This window comes from Mytilus californianus, unplaced genomic scaffold (assembly GCF_021869535.1).
Source record: "Mytilus californianus isolate M0D057914Y unplaced genomic scaffold, xbMytCali1.0.p SCAF_1, whole genome shotgun sequence".
In the NCBI taxonomy this organism is placed as follows: Eukaryota; Metazoa; Mollusca; class Bivalvia; order Mytilida; family Mytilidae; genus Mytilus; species Mytilus californianus.
The window spans coordinates 127140330-127160584 of NW_026262581.1; the positions used below are offsets into that span (position 1 = coordinate 127140330).

Below are 20255 nucleotides of genomic sequence, written 5' to 3' on the forward strand. Positions count from 1 at the left end.
GTTCGGAAAACCTTGTGATATTTTGGATGTTCGATCGTAAAAACTAAAATACGATATTCTTTACCCATTCCCAAGTAAAACATATTTAAAATAAAATTTTAAGTGCTCCATTGTCTGGAAAAACTATAAGCCGAAATAAAACGAGCCGGAGTTCAACAAAAGAAATTTAATTTACAACAATTAGCAAAGGTCGATCAAACTTTATTCGGATCATATCGGAATTATTCGGTTAATACAACGCAAAATGTGAGCCGAGTAGATCGACTATTTGCCAAATATCCCTAAAATAGCAATGAAAACACCAACAATTCTTTCTATCCGAGTTTTTATTTTTTCGCGACGATATAGTTGGCAAAAATGCGTTGGTTAACAGTATTCTATAACTGCAAAACATGTATTGATATAAACTAAAATCTGCAGTGGTACCCCATTGTAAAATTTTATGGTTTAAGAGAAGGTTTTTTGAAAAACGACGGACCATTGAAGACAATGCCAGTAATGGCAATTGCTCACATTACCCATTGACCCTGACGAGCTACCCCCCGCCCCCTCTGATGGAATTTATTCATCTGAAACGATACATTAACGTAGTAATCCGGGCGGTGTCTCACTAGGAGGCCTATCTAGAGCACATGATTTTATCCCCTGTTGTAGGTTAGTTCGTGTTTCTCAATCTCTAACTTTCAGTGTAGTGCTTTGTTGATTGTAATTTGTCTTTTTTCGTATCTCTGTGGGCAATGTTGTTGTCTGTTTCTCTGTGGGCAATGTTGTTGTCTGTTTCTCTGCATGTGGGTAATGTTGTTGTCTGTTTCTCTGTGGGCAATGTTGTTGTCTGTTTTCGTTTCTCTGTGGGCAATGTTGTTGTCTGTTTTTGTTTCTCTGTGGGCAATGTTGTTGTCTGTTTTCGTTTCTCTGTGGGCAATGTTGTTGTCTGTTTCTCTGTGGGCAATGTTGTTGTCTTTTTCTCTATGGGTAATGTTGTTGTCTGTTTCTCTGTTGGTAATGTTGTTGTCTGTTTCTCTGTGGGCAATGTTGTTGTCTGTTTCTCTGTGGGAAATGTTGTTGTTTGTTTTCGTTTGTCTGTGGGCAATGTTGTTGTTTGTTTTCGTTTCTCTGCGGGCAATTTTGTTGTCTGTTTTCGTTTCTCTGTGGGCAATGTTGTTGCCTGTTTCTCTGTGTGCAATGTTGTTGTCTGTTTTCGTTTCTCTGTGGGCAATGTTGTTGTCTTTTTTCGTTTCTCTGTGGGCAATGTTGTTGTCTTTTTTCGTTTCTCTGTGGGCAATGTTGTTGTCTGTTTTCGTTTCTCTGTGGGCAATGTTGTTGTCTGTTTTTCTTTGACTTATATGTTGTGATTGTCCCTCCGTATCTTTCCTTTTGTACTTCCTTTCCGTTATGACATATCGTTTAGACAGCTGAGTAACGAAATCTACATAGCTTTTATATACCAAATATGCATCTCTATTGTTTACCAAGTAGGAAGCTCTTATTTGGCAAAACATCGCCGGAACACTCAGATCCTATGTTTCAAACCTCAAAATCCAAAGACATAAAAGTGAATGTAGTGTTGTAACCCAGTAAACACTTAAGACCAAAATCTCCTAAGATGTAAAAAAAAACGTTTATCTTTCACATTACAATGAAAATCACAAAATCTTTAACTTGTTCGTCTTTTCACCACGGCGTTGTCAGTGTTTCTTCGAGTTCTGAATGTCCCCTTTGTAGCTTCCGACTCTCTTTTTTAACTCCTTCGAAAAATCTCTGTTATACTATGTGCACCTTCGAAATGCGTAACAACTTAAATGATCTTAAATGAACATTACAAAATTTTGTCCGAAAAACTTGTTGGGAGTCCTCATGTTTATATCCTTTTTTCTTCATCGTCTTGTGTCTTTCAACTGCGTCAGCAATGGTGGATGAATTGCATAGAACATTATATGACAAGATATTTCTATTAGATACTTTATCAGTTTATATGACGAGATATTTCTATTAGATACTTTTTCATTACCAATTTATTTACATATCTTCATGCAAAAATATCTGTTAGTTGTAAATTGTTTCTGCCATTGGTTTCAGTACTTACTTTATGGTTATGTTCTCTATTGAAAATACTCCTCTCTGTTGTAACATGATATTTATCTACAACAACAAAAATCACATATTACTGTATAATGGTTTAAGTTGACCTCGAGAAGTTCTCTTTGGATGTCTTGTCCTGTTGTGTGACTGTCTAACTGACTTTGATAATCCACAAAGCATTTCCTTTTATGATTACATGCAATAAATCATAATCCCCTCTTTGTTGAATAACGAGCTCAACAGACCAGTAGAAATTAAATTTAACAGAATATGTGTTTTTAGCTGTAATTTCTACATACATATAAAGACACAAACGTGCATGTGATATTTTATGTGCGACCCTCTCTTTCAAATTACACCATAATACTGTTACCTTTTTCAAACTCTTACATTTCAAAAGCATAATAGTTATAAAATCGAGGATGATTTTGATTTTCTACTAAAACAGCATTATGATTCATTTAAACTTAGAGATAATAATGTGTAAATGACTCATACGGCTGTTGTAATACGTATGGCTTGTAAATAGGTACCATTCTTGTATTACAACTCCAGTTTCCGCATATCAAAACATGGAGTGAAATAAAATAGTTCATTTTGTTCTGGATATTTTTCTGGACTATTTTTTTCTGTTTGATTAATAGTTTGTGCTGGATTGAAATATCTATCTAGATATGAAAAATGTTGCATCTTTTTTGGGATATCAATCCAGGAATGTGGAAGGATATTATTATGTTTACTGGAAGTTGTGCGGACTACATGTATTAAAAACAGCAAACAAAAAGAAGAAAAATGACTTCAGGGTTTCAAAACGTTTTATTCTTCGTGGCATGCGGCACTTTTCCCCCATAAAATCACATTTCACATTACTACATACATGATATGTACATGAAAATTTTTACTATGTAGTATTTGATTAAAAAAAAAATTCAAAGATCAGCTGTTTTGCATGTAAGCTTATGGAGCAGTCAATTACAAGACTACGATCTATTGTCTATTTGGCAAATTCCGTAATTGACCCTGTAATTAGAGATCTATTCTTAGATGTCTCCCTTAGGAGAGACATAAATTTTCAGGGAAAATGGTAGTATTTATTCTAGCATAGGCGACGATACTAACATTTTCTATAATTTACCACTTTATATAATAAAAACATGGACAAAACAGTTATGTGTGGTATTAGTACTTTATTATTCTGTTTTAGAAATTTAAGTCAAATAGCATCATGACCATCTTCCAACGGAGCTTGTTTATGTTATCCATGCCCACCGTAATTTTACATCAAATTTATGAAATTTTGGAAGTCATTTCGAATAATTTTCCAGAAAATATTTCAATGAGTTTCAAAATTTATATTGTAAATATACACACTGCAGTTATTCATAGATAAATAAAAGGATACAGTGTACCCTTACACCCAATCACAGCGCTCCTAAGTTGACTTCCTTCACCTACAATGTACCTTGGGTACACAAAAGGCCAACCTAAAGCCGGGAAAATGTACTTTTTCCCTTCATCGACAATGGAGAGCTAGCGGAAAGAAAAAAATTATCTGTGCGTTACATGTAATTGTGTTACCTTAAGTTTTTTCAAATCTTTTAATAACATTTAATTTTTTTAAGCTAAAAAAGGTTTGTTACCAGCAGTTATTTTTCACTAGAAATGGTCAAAACGCCAATATATTACTTTCAACTTATACTTTGCATCAGTCTTCGATTGCCAAAAGGGGACAATTTGTGTTAAAACTATGTAAGCAGAATCAAATCAGTAATTGGCAAATGGATTTTTGAAATATAATTTCAATACTTTTTATTTGATACCCTTTAGGGATGTCGCAGGAAAAGGAGATATCTTTTAATTCTTCGATTTGGCAAATTAGGCTTTGAAAAAAAATGAAACAAGTCTGCAAGGCATTGAGGTATTAAATATAGCTATTACAAATGCTGTATCACTTCGTGCAACCCAGTTAAAATCGCAAAGCTAAACATAATGATAATATAGCACTTTAAATAATACAGCTATAATAACTCCCATCCATAATAAAAACACGACTTAGAGATCACCAAGTAAAATAATTAACTGTATACTATCTATAGATTAAACTGAATCTAGACTTCTAATGGTGTGACTGTTTTCACTCTGCAGATGTCTGTCAAAGCAACATTAATACAAAATTATCTTTAAATTTAAGAGTAAAATAAAGACTTACTTTATGTTGAATAGTATTGCGTTCTCCTGAAGTCAGCAACGTTGAACTGTTTTGTAAATCACATATAACGTCATATTTGTGACGATCTGAAAACATACCGAATAAAAATATGATAAATTTTGGGCGTTTGTTTCAAATCTCTCAGGCAATGACTACATTACATGGTTGAGGGTCCATTTTGACGTATTTGTAAATCATCAGCTTTCTAAATTTTTAACTCTGAGCCGAGCGTTTTAAATATTAAAATTGAACTGTCGAGAGTGAAAAGATACTGTATTTTACGAGATTCGGTGATAATTTAGTAATTATTAAATGCACAACACAATTACTGATGGGATTACGTGTCGTCCTGTTTATTTTTCGGAATCTTGGGCAACAACCATGCATTTACCGATAAAAACAAATATCTCTTATCTCATTTACGTCGGAACATATGATAGCAGCCATATGAACATGTGTCCTGTATTCGGTTATCATTACAGATAGGTACCTTCATAAGCACATGTCCTGTTAGCTCCATGAGAATCAATGGTCAAGTAGTAAACCATGGTTATTACCACTTACCAATAAGATTGATTGATTGATTGTTGGTTGCTTAACGTCCAGTGGCAAATATTTCATGCATATTCAGGACGATTTACCAATGAGAAGATATGATATGTTCTATGATCCAGCTATAGATTAAGTCGGAAATCATGGTTACAGCCACTTACCAATATGTACGCATGTCCTGTTATCTCTGTTAAGTCGGAATCCATGGTTACAGCCACAAGAAGCAGTAGAAGTCTTGCTTGTTATACAGGTCTGTTCACAGTCTAACACTGCACATGCTTTAAATAAGATGTTATTTTTTAATACGAAGAAACAAAAGAAGATGATGGTAAGCTTAAATATGGCAGCAACCAAACAGCGAAAAGTTTACCAAAATAGACATTCAGGAAAAGTCAAAGATTTTGAATGATGAATTTAGATATCAACATCTTCAACATTTTCTTGGACGAATAATATATCGAGTATTACAGGTACATGTATATCAACATCAAATAAAATATCGGAAACATATTGCATCTATTTTTAAGCTTAAATAAACTGTGTACAAACATTGTATTCAATTTCAATATCGTTTGTAAATTCTAGATAAATTGCAAAAGTTAGATAAGCTAACAAATAAAATTCAAGCACTTTATCTGTCATATGAATAATTCTCTTTGTTATAAGTTGTAAATGTTATACACATCTAATGTTTAAATCATAAATTTAATAAACAAATTTCATATTTGTTCAGCCAATAAAAATCTGTAAACAGTATTTTTTAATCTGGTACAAGCACTCTGGTACCATTATACAATATAGGATCAGCAAAAAGTCCACGAACTTTCGGGTATCTAAAGATGTTCTTTTGTTTCTACGTCAGCTTATTTCTAGTGATTCATAAACATTTTGAAAAAAATAAAGTATTTCTTTTGTAACATTCTATACATCATTGTAACTTCTTAAAATCCACATCATATATAGCTGTTTAATCAAGGTTCAACTTAAGATAGGTCTAAACTATAAGGTTTCTTCAGAAACCAATACAAATTTAAAAGATTTTTGCTCAAAGTCGTCCATACTATAACATTTTGTAGTGATTTTAACAACAAATAGAGAATTCTGATATACACCATTTGTTTTCCTTAAAGAACACTGTCGATCTTAAGTGATAACTCTTTATTTTGCAATTGGCTGCACTAAAATGAAGATGTGTCTAAGCAGTTTTATAATTACCTTTAATTACGCGTTGGATGCATGATAGGAAATGTAAGTAAACTTGTACTACACTTATGTATATATGTATTTCCTATGTCAGCATATGTGATTGTATATTGTATATTACAAACGTACCCAACAAATCTCAAAGAGGAGGTTATATTCAGTTAAAGAATACCGCATGTATGATAAAATTCAAAACTATTGTCCAAGTTTATAGCATTTATTCACTTAGCATGTCAGAAATATTTTATCTAGTTTACAAAACATAGCACAGCCACTAGACTGCATATGACACTTCTATATAATCAGGTAAAGAGTAAAAAGCTTTAAGTACGCTCAACAACAGCCAAACAACCAAAATACTCCGCATCCAGAGCAAGACAGAAACAAAGGAAAGACATGAAAAAGTCTGACAAAATATACGTACTGAGATCAAGACAGGTAAGCGAAAGAAATCTTCGCAGTTGCCTTCATAGATTACCTGACTGAAAGTGCAATTGAAAACAAAGCAGGCTAAAGTATCTCCGGTAATCGTAAAGTATCTTTGGCAATCGCAAATTTCTAATTAAAAAAAGCTTTTTTTTAAATAAGCTAAGACCTAAACATTCATGATTGTTTTGACAATGTTTACACGGTTAAAATTCATTTAGGTGAAACACAGACGACCTTAATTCCCGACATCAACACAGACGACCTTAAATCTGACATCAACACAGACGACCTTAATCCCGACATCAACACAGACAAGCTTAATTCTAACATCAGCACAGACCACCTTAATTCTAACATCAACACAGACCACCTTAATTCTGACATCAACACAGACCACCTTAAATCTGACTTCAAAACAGACGACCTTAATTCTGACATCAACACAGACAAGCTTAATTCTGACATCAACACAGACCATCTTAATTCTGACATCAACACAGACCACCTTAATTCTGACATAAACACAAACGACCTTAATTCTGACATCAACACAGACGACCTTAATTCCGACATCAACACAGACGACCTTAATTCCGACATCAACACAGACGACCTTAAATCTGACATCAACACAGACCACCTTTATTCTGACATCAACACAGACCACCTTTATTCTGACATCAGCACAGACAACCTTAATTCTGAAATCAACACAGAACACGTTAATTCTAACATCAACACAGACGAGCTTAATTCGGACACCAACACCAAAATCCTTATTGAACTATAAGAAACAACGAGAACCGCTTACGAGGTTCCGAACAATGGGGAAAATATTTTAGCATGTTGTGGAATTAAACTACTTTCGTGAGTATTCACACACCCAATAACAATCAACCTACTAAAATGACTCAATAATATTATACGACAAAAACATGAAGGTCTTTCTACATTAAATTTTTTTTTAAAATGATAAGAAGCTACTTCCGGTTTACTCGGAGTTATTATTGACGTCCAATCATAGGTTTCTTCAAACTGATTAAAAAGTATATGGTTTCTATATACTTTTGTCTGAAATAAGGGAGATAAATTTCTACTTCTGGTTTAGAAAATGTCACTAACGGTCTCCTGTGATAGCTTCATTCACACTGATTAAAAAAATATATGGTTTCTATATGTTGAAGGGAGATAATAAGCTACTTCCGGTTTTTAAAAGGTCATGTCCGTTCAAAAAGGATAGGTTTCTGTATGTAATTAAAAAAAAATATATGGTTTCATGGTACTTTTCCATGAAAAAGTGCAAAAATGGCTTCTTGCGGTAAACAGAAGGTCACTTTGGATTGACCTTCTTCAAGGTCATATGTCAGCAGACCAATGTAAAAGACCCTATGATTTTATCACGTCCCAATTAGAAGTTACAGCAGAGGTCAAAATCTAGAACGTCAAATTAAACTTTTACCTTGACCTCAATTTTAAGGTCATAAGGCAAGAACCTCAAATCAGAAGACCCTAGGTCTCTACCATATATGGTTAATGAGTTATATCACATACAACTAATTTTTAATATAAGAGGGGACAAAACTCACATTTTAAATATTAACGTATCTTTCAACCAAAATGTATATGTTACGACATGTTGCAACTAACAATTTAGTAAAAATATTTTTCGATATCTTATACGGTTTCTGAGAAGTGATAATAAGCCAAAATCAAAATTTAGAACACGACCTTGACCTCTGACCTTGACCTCATTTTCTATTTTATGGACCAAGGATCTCATATCAATAGACCCTAGGTCTCTATCACTTATGGTTTGTCAGTTACAAATAAATTTCACTTATATCAAATACAGAAGGGGGAATAACTCTCAAATGGAATCTGTATCTCTTCGGTCAAAAATTTCCAAAATATCATGAGGATATAACGAGCAATTTGGAAAAATAAATTTGTCGAATTCTTTTACGGTTGCAAATGAGTAGTCATAACAAGAAAAACAGTGTTTGGGGAGATAACTCTGACATAGAAAAGTGTTCAGCTAAGCGGTGTCAGTTTTTAAAGCGCATTCACTGTTCAATGTCATATACCAAACATAAAAGCGACATCTTGCCAAATAAAACAAACAGCGAAAGAAAGAAATTTGGCGGAAGAAAAAAAAATAATAATCAGAATAAAATCAATAGGTCTTTCCACGGAAAAGTGAAAAGACCTAATTAAACTTTAATTCTACAAAGTAGTTCTAATCACTGATAATGTAAGGATGATTTTTTTCGGATCCTTATAAAACGATGATTATAGAAATCTTTACACTGAAATTGACACAAATCTTTATTGTGATCACAAAAATGCATGTTAAGAGTTCTGAGATGTTAGAAGTGTGGCAGTTTATTGGTTTTAATTATATTGTTAGAATTGTGGCAGTCGATTTTTAATTGCATTGTTAGCTTTTACTTACCGTAGTAGTCTAATTCTAATAAATATAAAACATATAGAGAGGAAAGAAATACAAACGTCCATTTAACTTGATATATTTTTTTTGCTATAATTTGTATATTTGAAATAGCTTTTTCCCTACTTGATTGTAAATGTTAATCAACACAACATAAACAAGAGGTTCCTAAGAACCTGAATCGCTCACCTGTCAAAAATTGAAATGATAAGCAAATAAGACAATAGACTTTTATAAGGGTCAGCCAATGGTTTTTGTCATATTGGCATTCTTATAGATCTTGTTTACCGATCAATTTTGCTGTTAACAGTCTCTATCTCTATCATATTTTTAAAGATTAGAAGAAATGCTCAAAAATTAGTAAAACAAAATGTCCTTTTAGTGCAATAATTCCAGTAAGGAGTCGTCTGGAAGATCATACAAGAATTTGTGTTGACCTTGTATAGCTGAGCATTTTTGCTGTTCACAGTTTCTACCTATTGTTTATAGTGTTCAAGATAACAGGCACAAACCTGGTTCATGAGTAAAAATTCTTCATTTAATGACAATAACTCTTATAATACTATAAGTATAAATAAAAAAAAAAGAAGATGTGATATGATTGCCAATGAGACAACTCTCCACAAGAGACCAAATGACACAGAAATTAACAACTATAGGTCACCGTACGGCCTTCAACAATGAGCAAAGCCCATACCGCACAGTCAGCTATAAAAGGCCCCGAAATGACAATGTAAAACAATTCAAACGAGAAAACTAACGGCATAATTTATGTACAATAAATGAACGAAAAAAAAATATGTAACACATAAACAAACGACAACCACTGAATTACAGGCTCCTGACTTGGGACAGGCACATACATACAGAATGTGGCGGGGTTAAACATGTTAGCGGGATCCCAACCCTCCCCCTAACCTGGGACAGTGGTGTAACAGTACAACATAAGAACGAACTATAAAAATTAGTTGAAAGAGGCTTAACTCATCAGATGAATAAAAATACAAATACAAGTGGACGTGGCCGGGTACTTGTACATCCAAACAACAAAAAGACACTAAGTACAGATCTGACAGCTAGTTCAAAGCCACTAGCAACTAATAAAAAAATCATGCATCTAAGACTAAATTATCAATCCGTAAACATAAGACCATTTTAAGATCTTTTATTTCTGAAATCTTTGCTATTAACAGATTCTACCTATCTATTATAATAGTGTTCTATGTTTTATTTTTATCAAAACTGGTCATTTTTGCCTTACGAGTTTCTACCTTGTATTAAAATGCATCAAAAACATGAAAATAAGATGTAAAATCGTCATTTAAGGGAAATAACTCCTCATCTGATAATTTTGGTGCAAACAAAAAGTAGTTAGTTCTTGACACTCTGAACAATCACACCCCTGTCAGATTTTCAATACAGTTTTAAGATATAAGACAATTAATGCATTTTACCCTTATGTTTTATTTAAAACAATGGTGGCCATGTGTATCTGACTGACGGAAAAAACAACAACTTTATACTAAATACTCTATTTGATCATTGTCAAAAATGTTTGGCTGAAATTGATTCAGTAGTTTCAGAGGCCAATATGTTTGAAAAATATTACGACGACAAACCCTAAGTGATGGCAATAGCTCACGAGCATGTTTTTTTTCCCGTTTTCCGTTCCTTGCACTTATTCTGATTCGTATCATGTATGTTAACATATTTAAGTGTATCTCAAGTGGTTGGTTGACACTGTTAGGCAGACGAGGGAAGGAGTTTATACAATTCCATATACACAATACAGTTTTATAACAATACAAGTCCATGAACGAATGATGTGTATGATCTTAATTAAAAATTGTCGGACATTGCAAAGCTCTATTCATAGAATGCCATATTTAAATAAATGGAGAATATGTCCTTGGAACACAGATGATGCCCCAGCTTGCATATAACGTTATAAAGGGACATAACCCAAGAACGGAAAAAAGTGACGCCACCCGAATTCGTCGAACTTGATTTGAGTTTTGTGATAATGAGCATTGTGTATATGTTTCATAACATTTGGTTGAGGCAAACTTAAATTAGAGAACGGAAACCAAATTCGGGATGTACGGACGGACGAGCAGACGGACAAGGGTAACACTTAATACCCTCTCCGCTGCGTCGGGGGCATACAGAAATGCATATTCATTGAATGCCATAATTTAAAAATAGCATATTCGTTTAATGCAGTCAAAAAAACAGGATTGCTTTTGACTTATATGTGTATGCCCATACATGGGCAATTAACAAAATGCATGAGCTTGGAATATACACTAAAGTGTGTTCCAATCTTAAAGTGGAAGCATGTTGGAAGTACTACACTCGCATGATCATGAGGATAGAGGTACATATAATCAGTTGAAGGTGACGCTTCTGCCTGTGGATGTTTGACAAGTGTTTCCTTTGCAATAATGAATGACAATTTAATCTAAAATAAATTTAAAGTACCACTTGGATGTATCCCGTTTATCTTCTGTTCACACATCGAACCATAGTAGCCAGGAATACACTGACATATATTCACGTAGTCACCATACAGATATCTGAAAGAAGAAAGTTTAATTCGTATAATATGTTAAAAGGTATAAATACAAAGCTGAATGCCAGTAGAAAGACTTCCTTGTCATGTGTAAATCATGTGTGTTGAAGAACAATAATATGTAACGTTGATCGATTTCCTAAGATCTTTCTTGTAATTTTGAAATGACAGAGAAAAGCCATACATACACTAAGCTGATATTGAGTTCAATTTTCTTGAAAAAATGTTGTTGGTTAATGTGTTTTTCAAGTGCTAACTATGTGATCAATAAAAGATACTTGGTATAAATTGGAATGTAAAATGTTATAAATAAAATCGTTTATTAGGACGAGTTTTCGATTAGATTTGGAACATAACAAAATCCAGTTATTTGACTTCTTTTTCGAATACGTCAAAAATATTAACCATATTTGTGAAATATTAAAATACGAAGATGTGGTATGATTGTCAATGAGACAACTCTCACCAGAAATCAAAGGACGTAGAAGGTAAACAACTGTAGGTCATCGTACGGCCTTCAACAATGAGCAAAACCCATACCACATAGCTAGCTATAAAAGGCCCCGAAATGACGAAAGTAAAACAATTCAAAGAGAAAAATAACCGCTTGAATTATGTACTTTTACATATATTATTGTCTGTAGTGTGTAAATTGAACCAATAATCAAATTACTAACACAAGGGTGGTCTACAAAACGGAATAATTTGCATAAAGAATTAAGAGACGAAAATTAGGGATAATAAAACATTTACAATAGGGTTTAATAAATAAAGACGGAGTTTTGAAACGTGTGTAAATGTCTTCTAGAAGGGGACCACTGAATATATTTATATGTATTATTATTATACATTACATCTTTTCAGTTATGAATTACATTTACTTGTAAATACATGTTTAATATTTATGGTTTTGAGAACTTGTCAAATGTGTAACTTAAACTGAACATTTATGTGACTTCTAACATGACTTACCTACAGCTGCCATTGTTTTGACACATATTCTTTTCTATCATGGGATTACAATGTGGACCATATTGACATTCCTCCCCGGAGAAGTTTGGAAAACAATGACATTTGTATTCGGAGTAGTCGGCACTGGCATAACAGTTACCAAGGTATGAACAATCAAAGGCCGAACAAGTCCACTTACTGTCCACTTCATGTTTACTGACCAGTTCATAGGTTATGTTAAATCCATAAACATCAATTAAATGGTCCAATACACGAAGGTGAATATTGCCCATCTCTTGAACGGCGAACCGTAACACCATGAACGGTTTGTGGGCGACGATTGACCAGATTTCATCCTCACAGTTGACCGTGGCTAGTTTGCGTTCCCCTATCCACTCATCTTTATTAGTATAGTGGTCGTATTCATAAACATGGAAAAATCCTTTAAGGTAATATTGTGTCAAATACAAAACAATTTTGAGCTTTGGTGGAGCCTGTATAACCCATTCACAAAACACGGGTGTCTCAAATGGTCCAGGAAAATTAGGCGACTGTATTACTCCTTGCTTCTGTGATAACCGACCACCGCAACGATTATATTGACCACTACAAATCGATATCAAAACATATACCATTAATAATAACGTCACTAGCTTAACGGTGGTCATGATGCAAGATGTCATGTCGTCTTGTCCGCTCAGACATTTCTATATAGTGTCATTCTGAATTTTCACGGTTGGATGGGCAACGAACAGCTGTCATGAGTTCTTGTTGTCTTTTAAAATATTCTGTAACAGAGGAAACAATAAGCTTTTATGATATTTAACGTAATCAAGCATATAAACAACTTCATAATCACGTAATTAATGATAAATTGGTTTGACAATTAGCTAAGTGTGTTAACATTCACTGTTCATATTATTATTAATTTCCCATAAGTTGTAATGCACAACAAAAAAAATCGTAAATCGACAATCAAAAAGAAATGAACACCTTGGTCTGAATTCAGGCATTGTGATTCCAATTCTAACGACTAATTTTAAATTCCATTTTATGTATTCTTACATTTGAAATAGAGTAGAAAAAGACTAATGATAGTATAATAAACTATCTGTCTATACGTTCATCTTTGATGCTAACGTCAGCTGTGCATGTCTAAGTTTTACCATTTGTAATGACAAAAATGTATTTCAATTACTTAATTAGAAACAAATGTTATGACTATCTTAATCGAAAATTTTCACTATAATGAAGTTTAACAGCTGTGAAATACACAATTTAGAATTGACTGTAAATTTCAAAAAATATTTTCTTTTTATTTCAATGATTTAATTTAAGCTGTACATATTTGTTTTTCGTTCATTATTTTGTACATAAATTAGACCGTTAGTTTTCTCGTTTGAATTGTTTTACATTTGTCATTTTGGGGCCTTTTAAAGCTGACTATGTGGTATGGGCTTTGCTCATTGTTGAAGGCCGTACGGTGACCTATAGGTGTTAATTTCTGTTTCATTTGGTCTCTTGTGGAGAGTTGTCTCATTGGCAATCATACCACATCTTCTTATTTTTATATTAACTTTCGAAAAAATGAATAATAGTTTTTAAAATAGAAAATTTACAAAAAACCTTGGACCAAATTTCTGTGAGGATGACGATGAAAGCGGGAAAAAACAATTAATTAGTATGAAATACTAAAAAGACAATCTAGATAGAACATACATTTGTCTATACAGACTGATGGAGAGTTGTCTCATTGGCACTCATACCACATCTTCCTATATCTATCTGTCAACACACATTTGTCTACAATATGTTAGCAGACAAGTGTCTATACAATAGTCAACAGACATGTGTATAAACAATAGTAAATGAAAGGATATGGTGTAAATGTACATGGGACAAAATCGCACACAATACATAGAAAACATAGAAAATTATCAATGAACAGGGCTTTTATTCCTGTTCTTCATGTATGTCAGCAGACAAGTGTCAACAATATGTCAACAGACATATGTCTATACTATATTTCAACAAAACAGCCATGTGTCTATACAATATATATTAACAGACAAGTGTCTATACAATACGTCAAAATATGAGCATATACAATACGTCTAGATACTGGTGTCTATACAATATGTCAGTAGATAAATATCTATAAAATATGTCAACAAACAGGTGGCTATACAGTATTTCAACAGACAGGAGTCTATACAATATGTCAACAGGCATGTGTCTATACAATATTTCAACAGACATGTGTCTATACAATATGTCGATACTAGTGTCTATCTAATATATCCACAGGTGTGTCAACAGACATGTGTCTATATAATATACCAATAGACAGGTGAATATACAATATGTCAACAGGGTTGTGTTTAAATACTATACCAAAAAACAAGTGAATACAATATGTTAACAAACATGTATACCAATAGACAGGTGAATATACAATAGGTTAACAGGGTTGTGTTTATATACTATACAAAATAAAATGCTTCACTGAGCGTAGCCTGATACGACCGCAGAACAGTTGGGGCAAATTTGGACAAAGCTTGATACTGTCTGAATTTGGATTGTGATCAAAATTTTGACATAATATAGGTTTCTGACACAAAATAAATGTGGTCAAAGATCTTATAAATCTATTGCACAATACTGTGCAATTGAAGATTTCTTCTTGAAACTTTTCAAAAATTCGAAATTTTAAAGATTTTGAAAAAAAAATATGAATCCCTTAAACAAATTGGGAAAAAATCCCCCCCCCCCCCCCCCATTTTCTTAAACCCCCCTTGGAGCAATAACCCCAACACTCAATCCCAGCCTTTCCTTTGTAGTATGGAACCTTGTAGTACAATTTCAGAGAGATCCATACACTTACACACAAGTTATTGTCTGGAAACTAGAAAAATGCTTGTTTTTGGCCCTTTTTGGTCCCTTATTCCTACATGTTTGGGGCAATTAACCCAAAACTCAATCCCAGCCTTCCCTTTGTTATATGGAACCTTGTGGTACAATGTCAGAGAGATCCATACACTTACACACAAGATATTGTCTGGAAACTAGAAAAATACTTGTTTTGGGCCCCCTTTTCGGCCCCTAATTCCTAAACGGTTGGGACCATCATCCCCAAAATCAATCCCAACCTTCCTTTAGTGGTATTGAACCTTCTGAAAATATTTCATAGAGATTCATTCACTTAAACTAAAGTTATTGTCCGGAAACCAATGTGTCTTCCGACGACGACGCAGACGACGACGACATCATACCATTATACGATCCCAAAAAAATGTTTGCGGTCGTATAAAAACAGGTGAATACAGTATGTTAACGGACATGTGTCTATATACTATGCCAATAGACATGTGAATATACAATATGTCAACAGACAAATGTCTATATACTATACCAATAGACAGGCGAATATGCAATATGTCAACAGACATGTGTTTATACAATATGTCAAATTGATATTGAGACCATAAAAGTATCGAAAAAATTAAACAGCTCGTAAAAGATATACACAGGCAAAATTTGCTCACGTGAATTCATATGAATCTCACGTAAAATTCACGTTAAAAACTTAATGTGAAATTCACCTCAAACGAGCTTATACATAAAACTCACGTGAAAATTTTCAAAAGAAATTCACGTGAAATTCACATGAGATTCAGGTGAAACTCACGTGAAATCAGTTCACGTGAGGTTCACGTATAAGCATGTTTGAAGTGAATGTGAATTTCACGTGAAATCAGTTCCCGTGAGGTTCACGTATAAGCATGTTTGAGGTGAATGTGAATTTCACGTGAGTGATATTACTGTGTAGAGAAAAGTTCTATTAGTTGTAAATTGCTCATGCATGGACACATACATTCGGGTCAAAGCAATCCATTAAAACAAACTGATAAATTTTGAAACAGGCGACAAAATATTGTTATGTAAAATTTTCAAAAACACTACCAAAGGTAATGCAGTTGAAAAATAAAGGTTGCTAGAGATACACATTTCGGCAACTTAGGCAAAAACATATTCCTTTTCAGTAAATGCATACATACAGCTTAGATCATTCAACTGGTGATATATGTTAATGAATGGATGTGCAGAAATTGCAATCATAAAAACGTAATATCGGGTTAATTATCCAATTTTAACTTCATTCTGGAGCCAAAGTAAGGTAACACGAATATAGGCTTTTCATATCAATTACGTAATTGCATACAATGCATATGAATATATCTTTGTAGTCAATCAGGACTAGTAATGCCATCTACCATTAGACAATATGAGAATCTGCCAATACACACGTGCTTATACCATGATATTCAAGTTAGTAAAATAAAAGTTTGTTGCTTAACACTGAATAAATCGGAAAAATTGTTTACATAATGCAAAACAACGAACATAACAGACTTGCATGTACTTATAAAGATCATAAGTATATACGTCATGTAAGTTTCCACTACCTCTTACCTCAGGTTGCTCCGTGCTTCATACCTTATACGGTCTTGTACGGCCGATACACCAAAGAGTCAATACATGTAACAACCATAAGTTGAAGAAAATCAGACAAGACCATGCAAAAAAAAAAAGAAGAACTCTACACAGAAAACTAATTATTGGGGAACATGAACCCCATCAAAACCTATGGATGAACGTACATGCCCCGAAAGGGTAGATAGTTCTGGCTTCATTAATGATACCCGTCATGTTACCGAACGTCCAACCTTTAAACAAACACATCAACAAAAGTAATAATAATGATGAGAATAAGATAAAAATATAAGCAGCAGTAGTACTAATAGTAGCAATTATATTGAAAGTAGTATGTAATAGTAGCAACTATATTGAAAGTAGTATGTAATAGTAGCAATTATATTGAAAGTAGTATGTAATAGTAGCAATTATATTGAAAGTTGTATGTAATAGTGGCAATTATATTGAAAGTTGTATGTAATAGTGGCAATTACATTGAAAGTAGTATGTAATATATATAGTAGCAATTATATTGAAAGTAGTATGTAATAGTAGCAATTATATTGAAAGTAGTATGTAATAGAAGCAATTATATTGAAAGTTGTATGTAATAGTGGCAGTTATATTGAAAGTAGTATGTAATAGTGGCAATTATATTGAAAGTAGTATGTAATAGTGGCAATTATATTGAAAGTAGTATGTAATAGTGGCAACTATATTGAAAGTAGTATGTAATAGTGGCAATTATATTGAAAGTAGTATGTAATAGTGGCAATTGTATTGAAAGTAGTATGTAATAGTAGGAATTATATTGACTATCGTAAAGATACGATTTAATGGAAATAATCATTGATTTTTGTTGCTTAACATCCCATGGAAATATTTCCAGCATAACATTGAAGTTAAGGAAGAAGAAGGAAGATTGCTTTTAATTATTTGTGTCGATAGGTTGCTGCTTTATTGACGCATCTCCACTTTATATTCACAACAATAGTTTCTGCAAAAAAGGTCGACGGGCGAACATTTCCTGTCACTATTAAAAGAGGGTATCTTAGACAGAAGCTGAAACTAATTGTGTAACATTCTCCCAAACAAAGGCATTGGAATTTACGTTCCCATTTCGATCAGACGTGACTGCGTATTTATACAACCCTTCTTCATCATAGATAGAGAGGTGACCATATTTCTATACCCATGTCAACCCTTGTAGTTAATTGCTATTTATAATACTGCATGCATATTTCAATATATTTCGGTTAACGCGTCAGATCCCGACTATTTGAGCTTACCAACGGTCTTTTTATCGTTAAAGTGAAACCAATATCAACTTTTTGCACTCGAGACGAGCGCAAGCGTTTAACTAATGTATAATAGAATTAAAATACATTGTTAAACTAAATTTATTATTATGTTTTATTCGTTAATTTTCTGAATAAATCATCTGTTAAGTAGTTATATTATTTAATGTATACATGCTGTAAATAGTAAATTATCTTTTCTGCACAAAGGTGTTCAGATTTAACATGGTTCACGAAATACATGACACACACATGGTATCAATTAACATGCGGATATAAATTTAAATATAAATGAACTTCATATTCAAATTATAATTTCTATAAACTTAACACTAAAACTTTGTCCAAAAAAAGCAAAACATATTATGACTTAATAAACGCATAGGATGCCAAGTCAGTGAACAAGACTTCATCCAATACGCTCGAGACCAAAACACTGGAAAGCAAAATACAAAAAAATGTTTGTGCGAAAGTCCAAGTCAATAGGAGCAAAATTGAAAATCTTAGTTTCAGTACTATGAATTTTCATATTGTACATAAAATTACTATATTAAATAATTGAATGTTTAAGCAATAGTTTATTTAAGGGGTATTTAAAATACACAATGTCGGTAAGAGCAATACGGCAAAACCTAAAAATTAAAGATTGCAGATACCGTGCGACGACCCTCAAATATATATATCGCAGCATGGTCGTGTTTTTTACCGAAAAAATATTTTCTGAAATCATTTTATCAATTCCCCACAAACAAAAATTCCAAAAACTTACATACAGCTATTCAATGCTAGTACACATTTAATAAAGAAACATTATTTTGAATATTGTGAAATATCTGTATATTTGCATTATTGATTCTGATGACGCTACAATGCAACATCATCATATTAGATTATTGGAATTAACAGCAAAGTGGTCTTCGAAATCAATGACCTAAAATCGACTCTTGATATACATGACATCACCATATGTGTTCACCGTCATCACGTTATATATATATATGTTCCGGACAAAGATGAGTATTTTGACCATACGCGTATGGTCATGACATATTACGTTTCGTACAAATGTAAGGACAAATCAACAATGACCATGTAAAAATGATTTTACTATAATTCTTATTTGTAAGTAAAATTAACTTTATTACGATAATCATGTAACAATGATTACAATATGATTTAATATGTCAAAATTTCATTTTTAGAAACTCTTAATTTATGAAACACCTTTTCAACGTTCTTCGCGTTAATAAATCGGACCATATATGTATATACGCATATGGTCATGCCCATACGTGCATGGTCTAAATACTCATATGGTCCGGAACATATATTAATGTAAGGAGATGAGCACTGATATGATTGCCAATGAGACAACTATCCACCAGATCCAAAATGACGAGGATTTAGACTGTTGTTGTAAATACTTTTCTCTCTGTTTAAAACAGAACTTATAGGAATGTGATGTAACACAAGCTCCATAGTTGAATTGATATTTTTTTTTAATTTCCAATAGAGGACCCATTATGGGCAAAATCGGTACAATGATTAGTATATTAAACAATTACAATATAGAAAATACAAAACAAAAAACTGCTCAAAAGAAATAAGAAGATGTTGTATGAGTGCCAATGAGACAACTCTCCATCCAAGTAAAACATGGAATTATATATTGTGATACATTATTAGGTAAAGGAAAAAATAATATCAAGTAGCATATTAAAATAACTTCATAAATGAATTACTTAAATCTATTAGAAAGCTTTCTTACCTTTTTTGGCAAAGAGGGTTTAATAAAATAAGTATATCGACTGTTGAATATTAAAGAGTTTTATTTGAAATCAATATGGATTGCGAAGAAACATATATCTTAAAGCCAAAAATCAAAACGAGTTGTCTTCAATTTCCAAAGAATATCGGATATCTTTGATGTATGAAGCTTCTGTATTGACCTAGAAACAATTATAGATACTATAGGTGTGATTTATATCTCTTGTGTGACCAAATGCAATTTGTGCTTATTTAAATTATTCTTTGTGTGTT

The 20255-nt window shown here is 32.8% G+C and overlaps 1 protein-coding gene across 1 annotated transcript in view; it reads right to left on the reverse strand.

The window, feature by feature from the left end:
- LOC127738989 (uncharacterized) overlaps positions 1–13197 on the reverse strand; it is a 49503-nt gene extending 36306 nt beyond the window's left edge. The window contains exons 1-5 of the mRNA XM_052250504.1: positions 12463–13197; positions 11400–11494; positions 5002–5118; positions 4289–4374; positions 2084–2139 (exon numbers count right to left, since the gene is read on the reverse strand). Of these exons, the coding sequence (XP_052106464.1) occupies positions 2084–2139; positions 4289–4374; positions 5002–5118; positions 11400–11494; positions 12463–13124 (1016 nt within the window). The 5' untranslated portion in view covers positions 13125–13197. The remainder of the gene's footprint in view (positions 1–2083; positions 2140–4288; positions 4375–5001; positions 5119–11399; positions 11495–12462) is intronic.
- Between the last annotated feature and the right edge of the window lie 7058 nt (positions 13198–20255).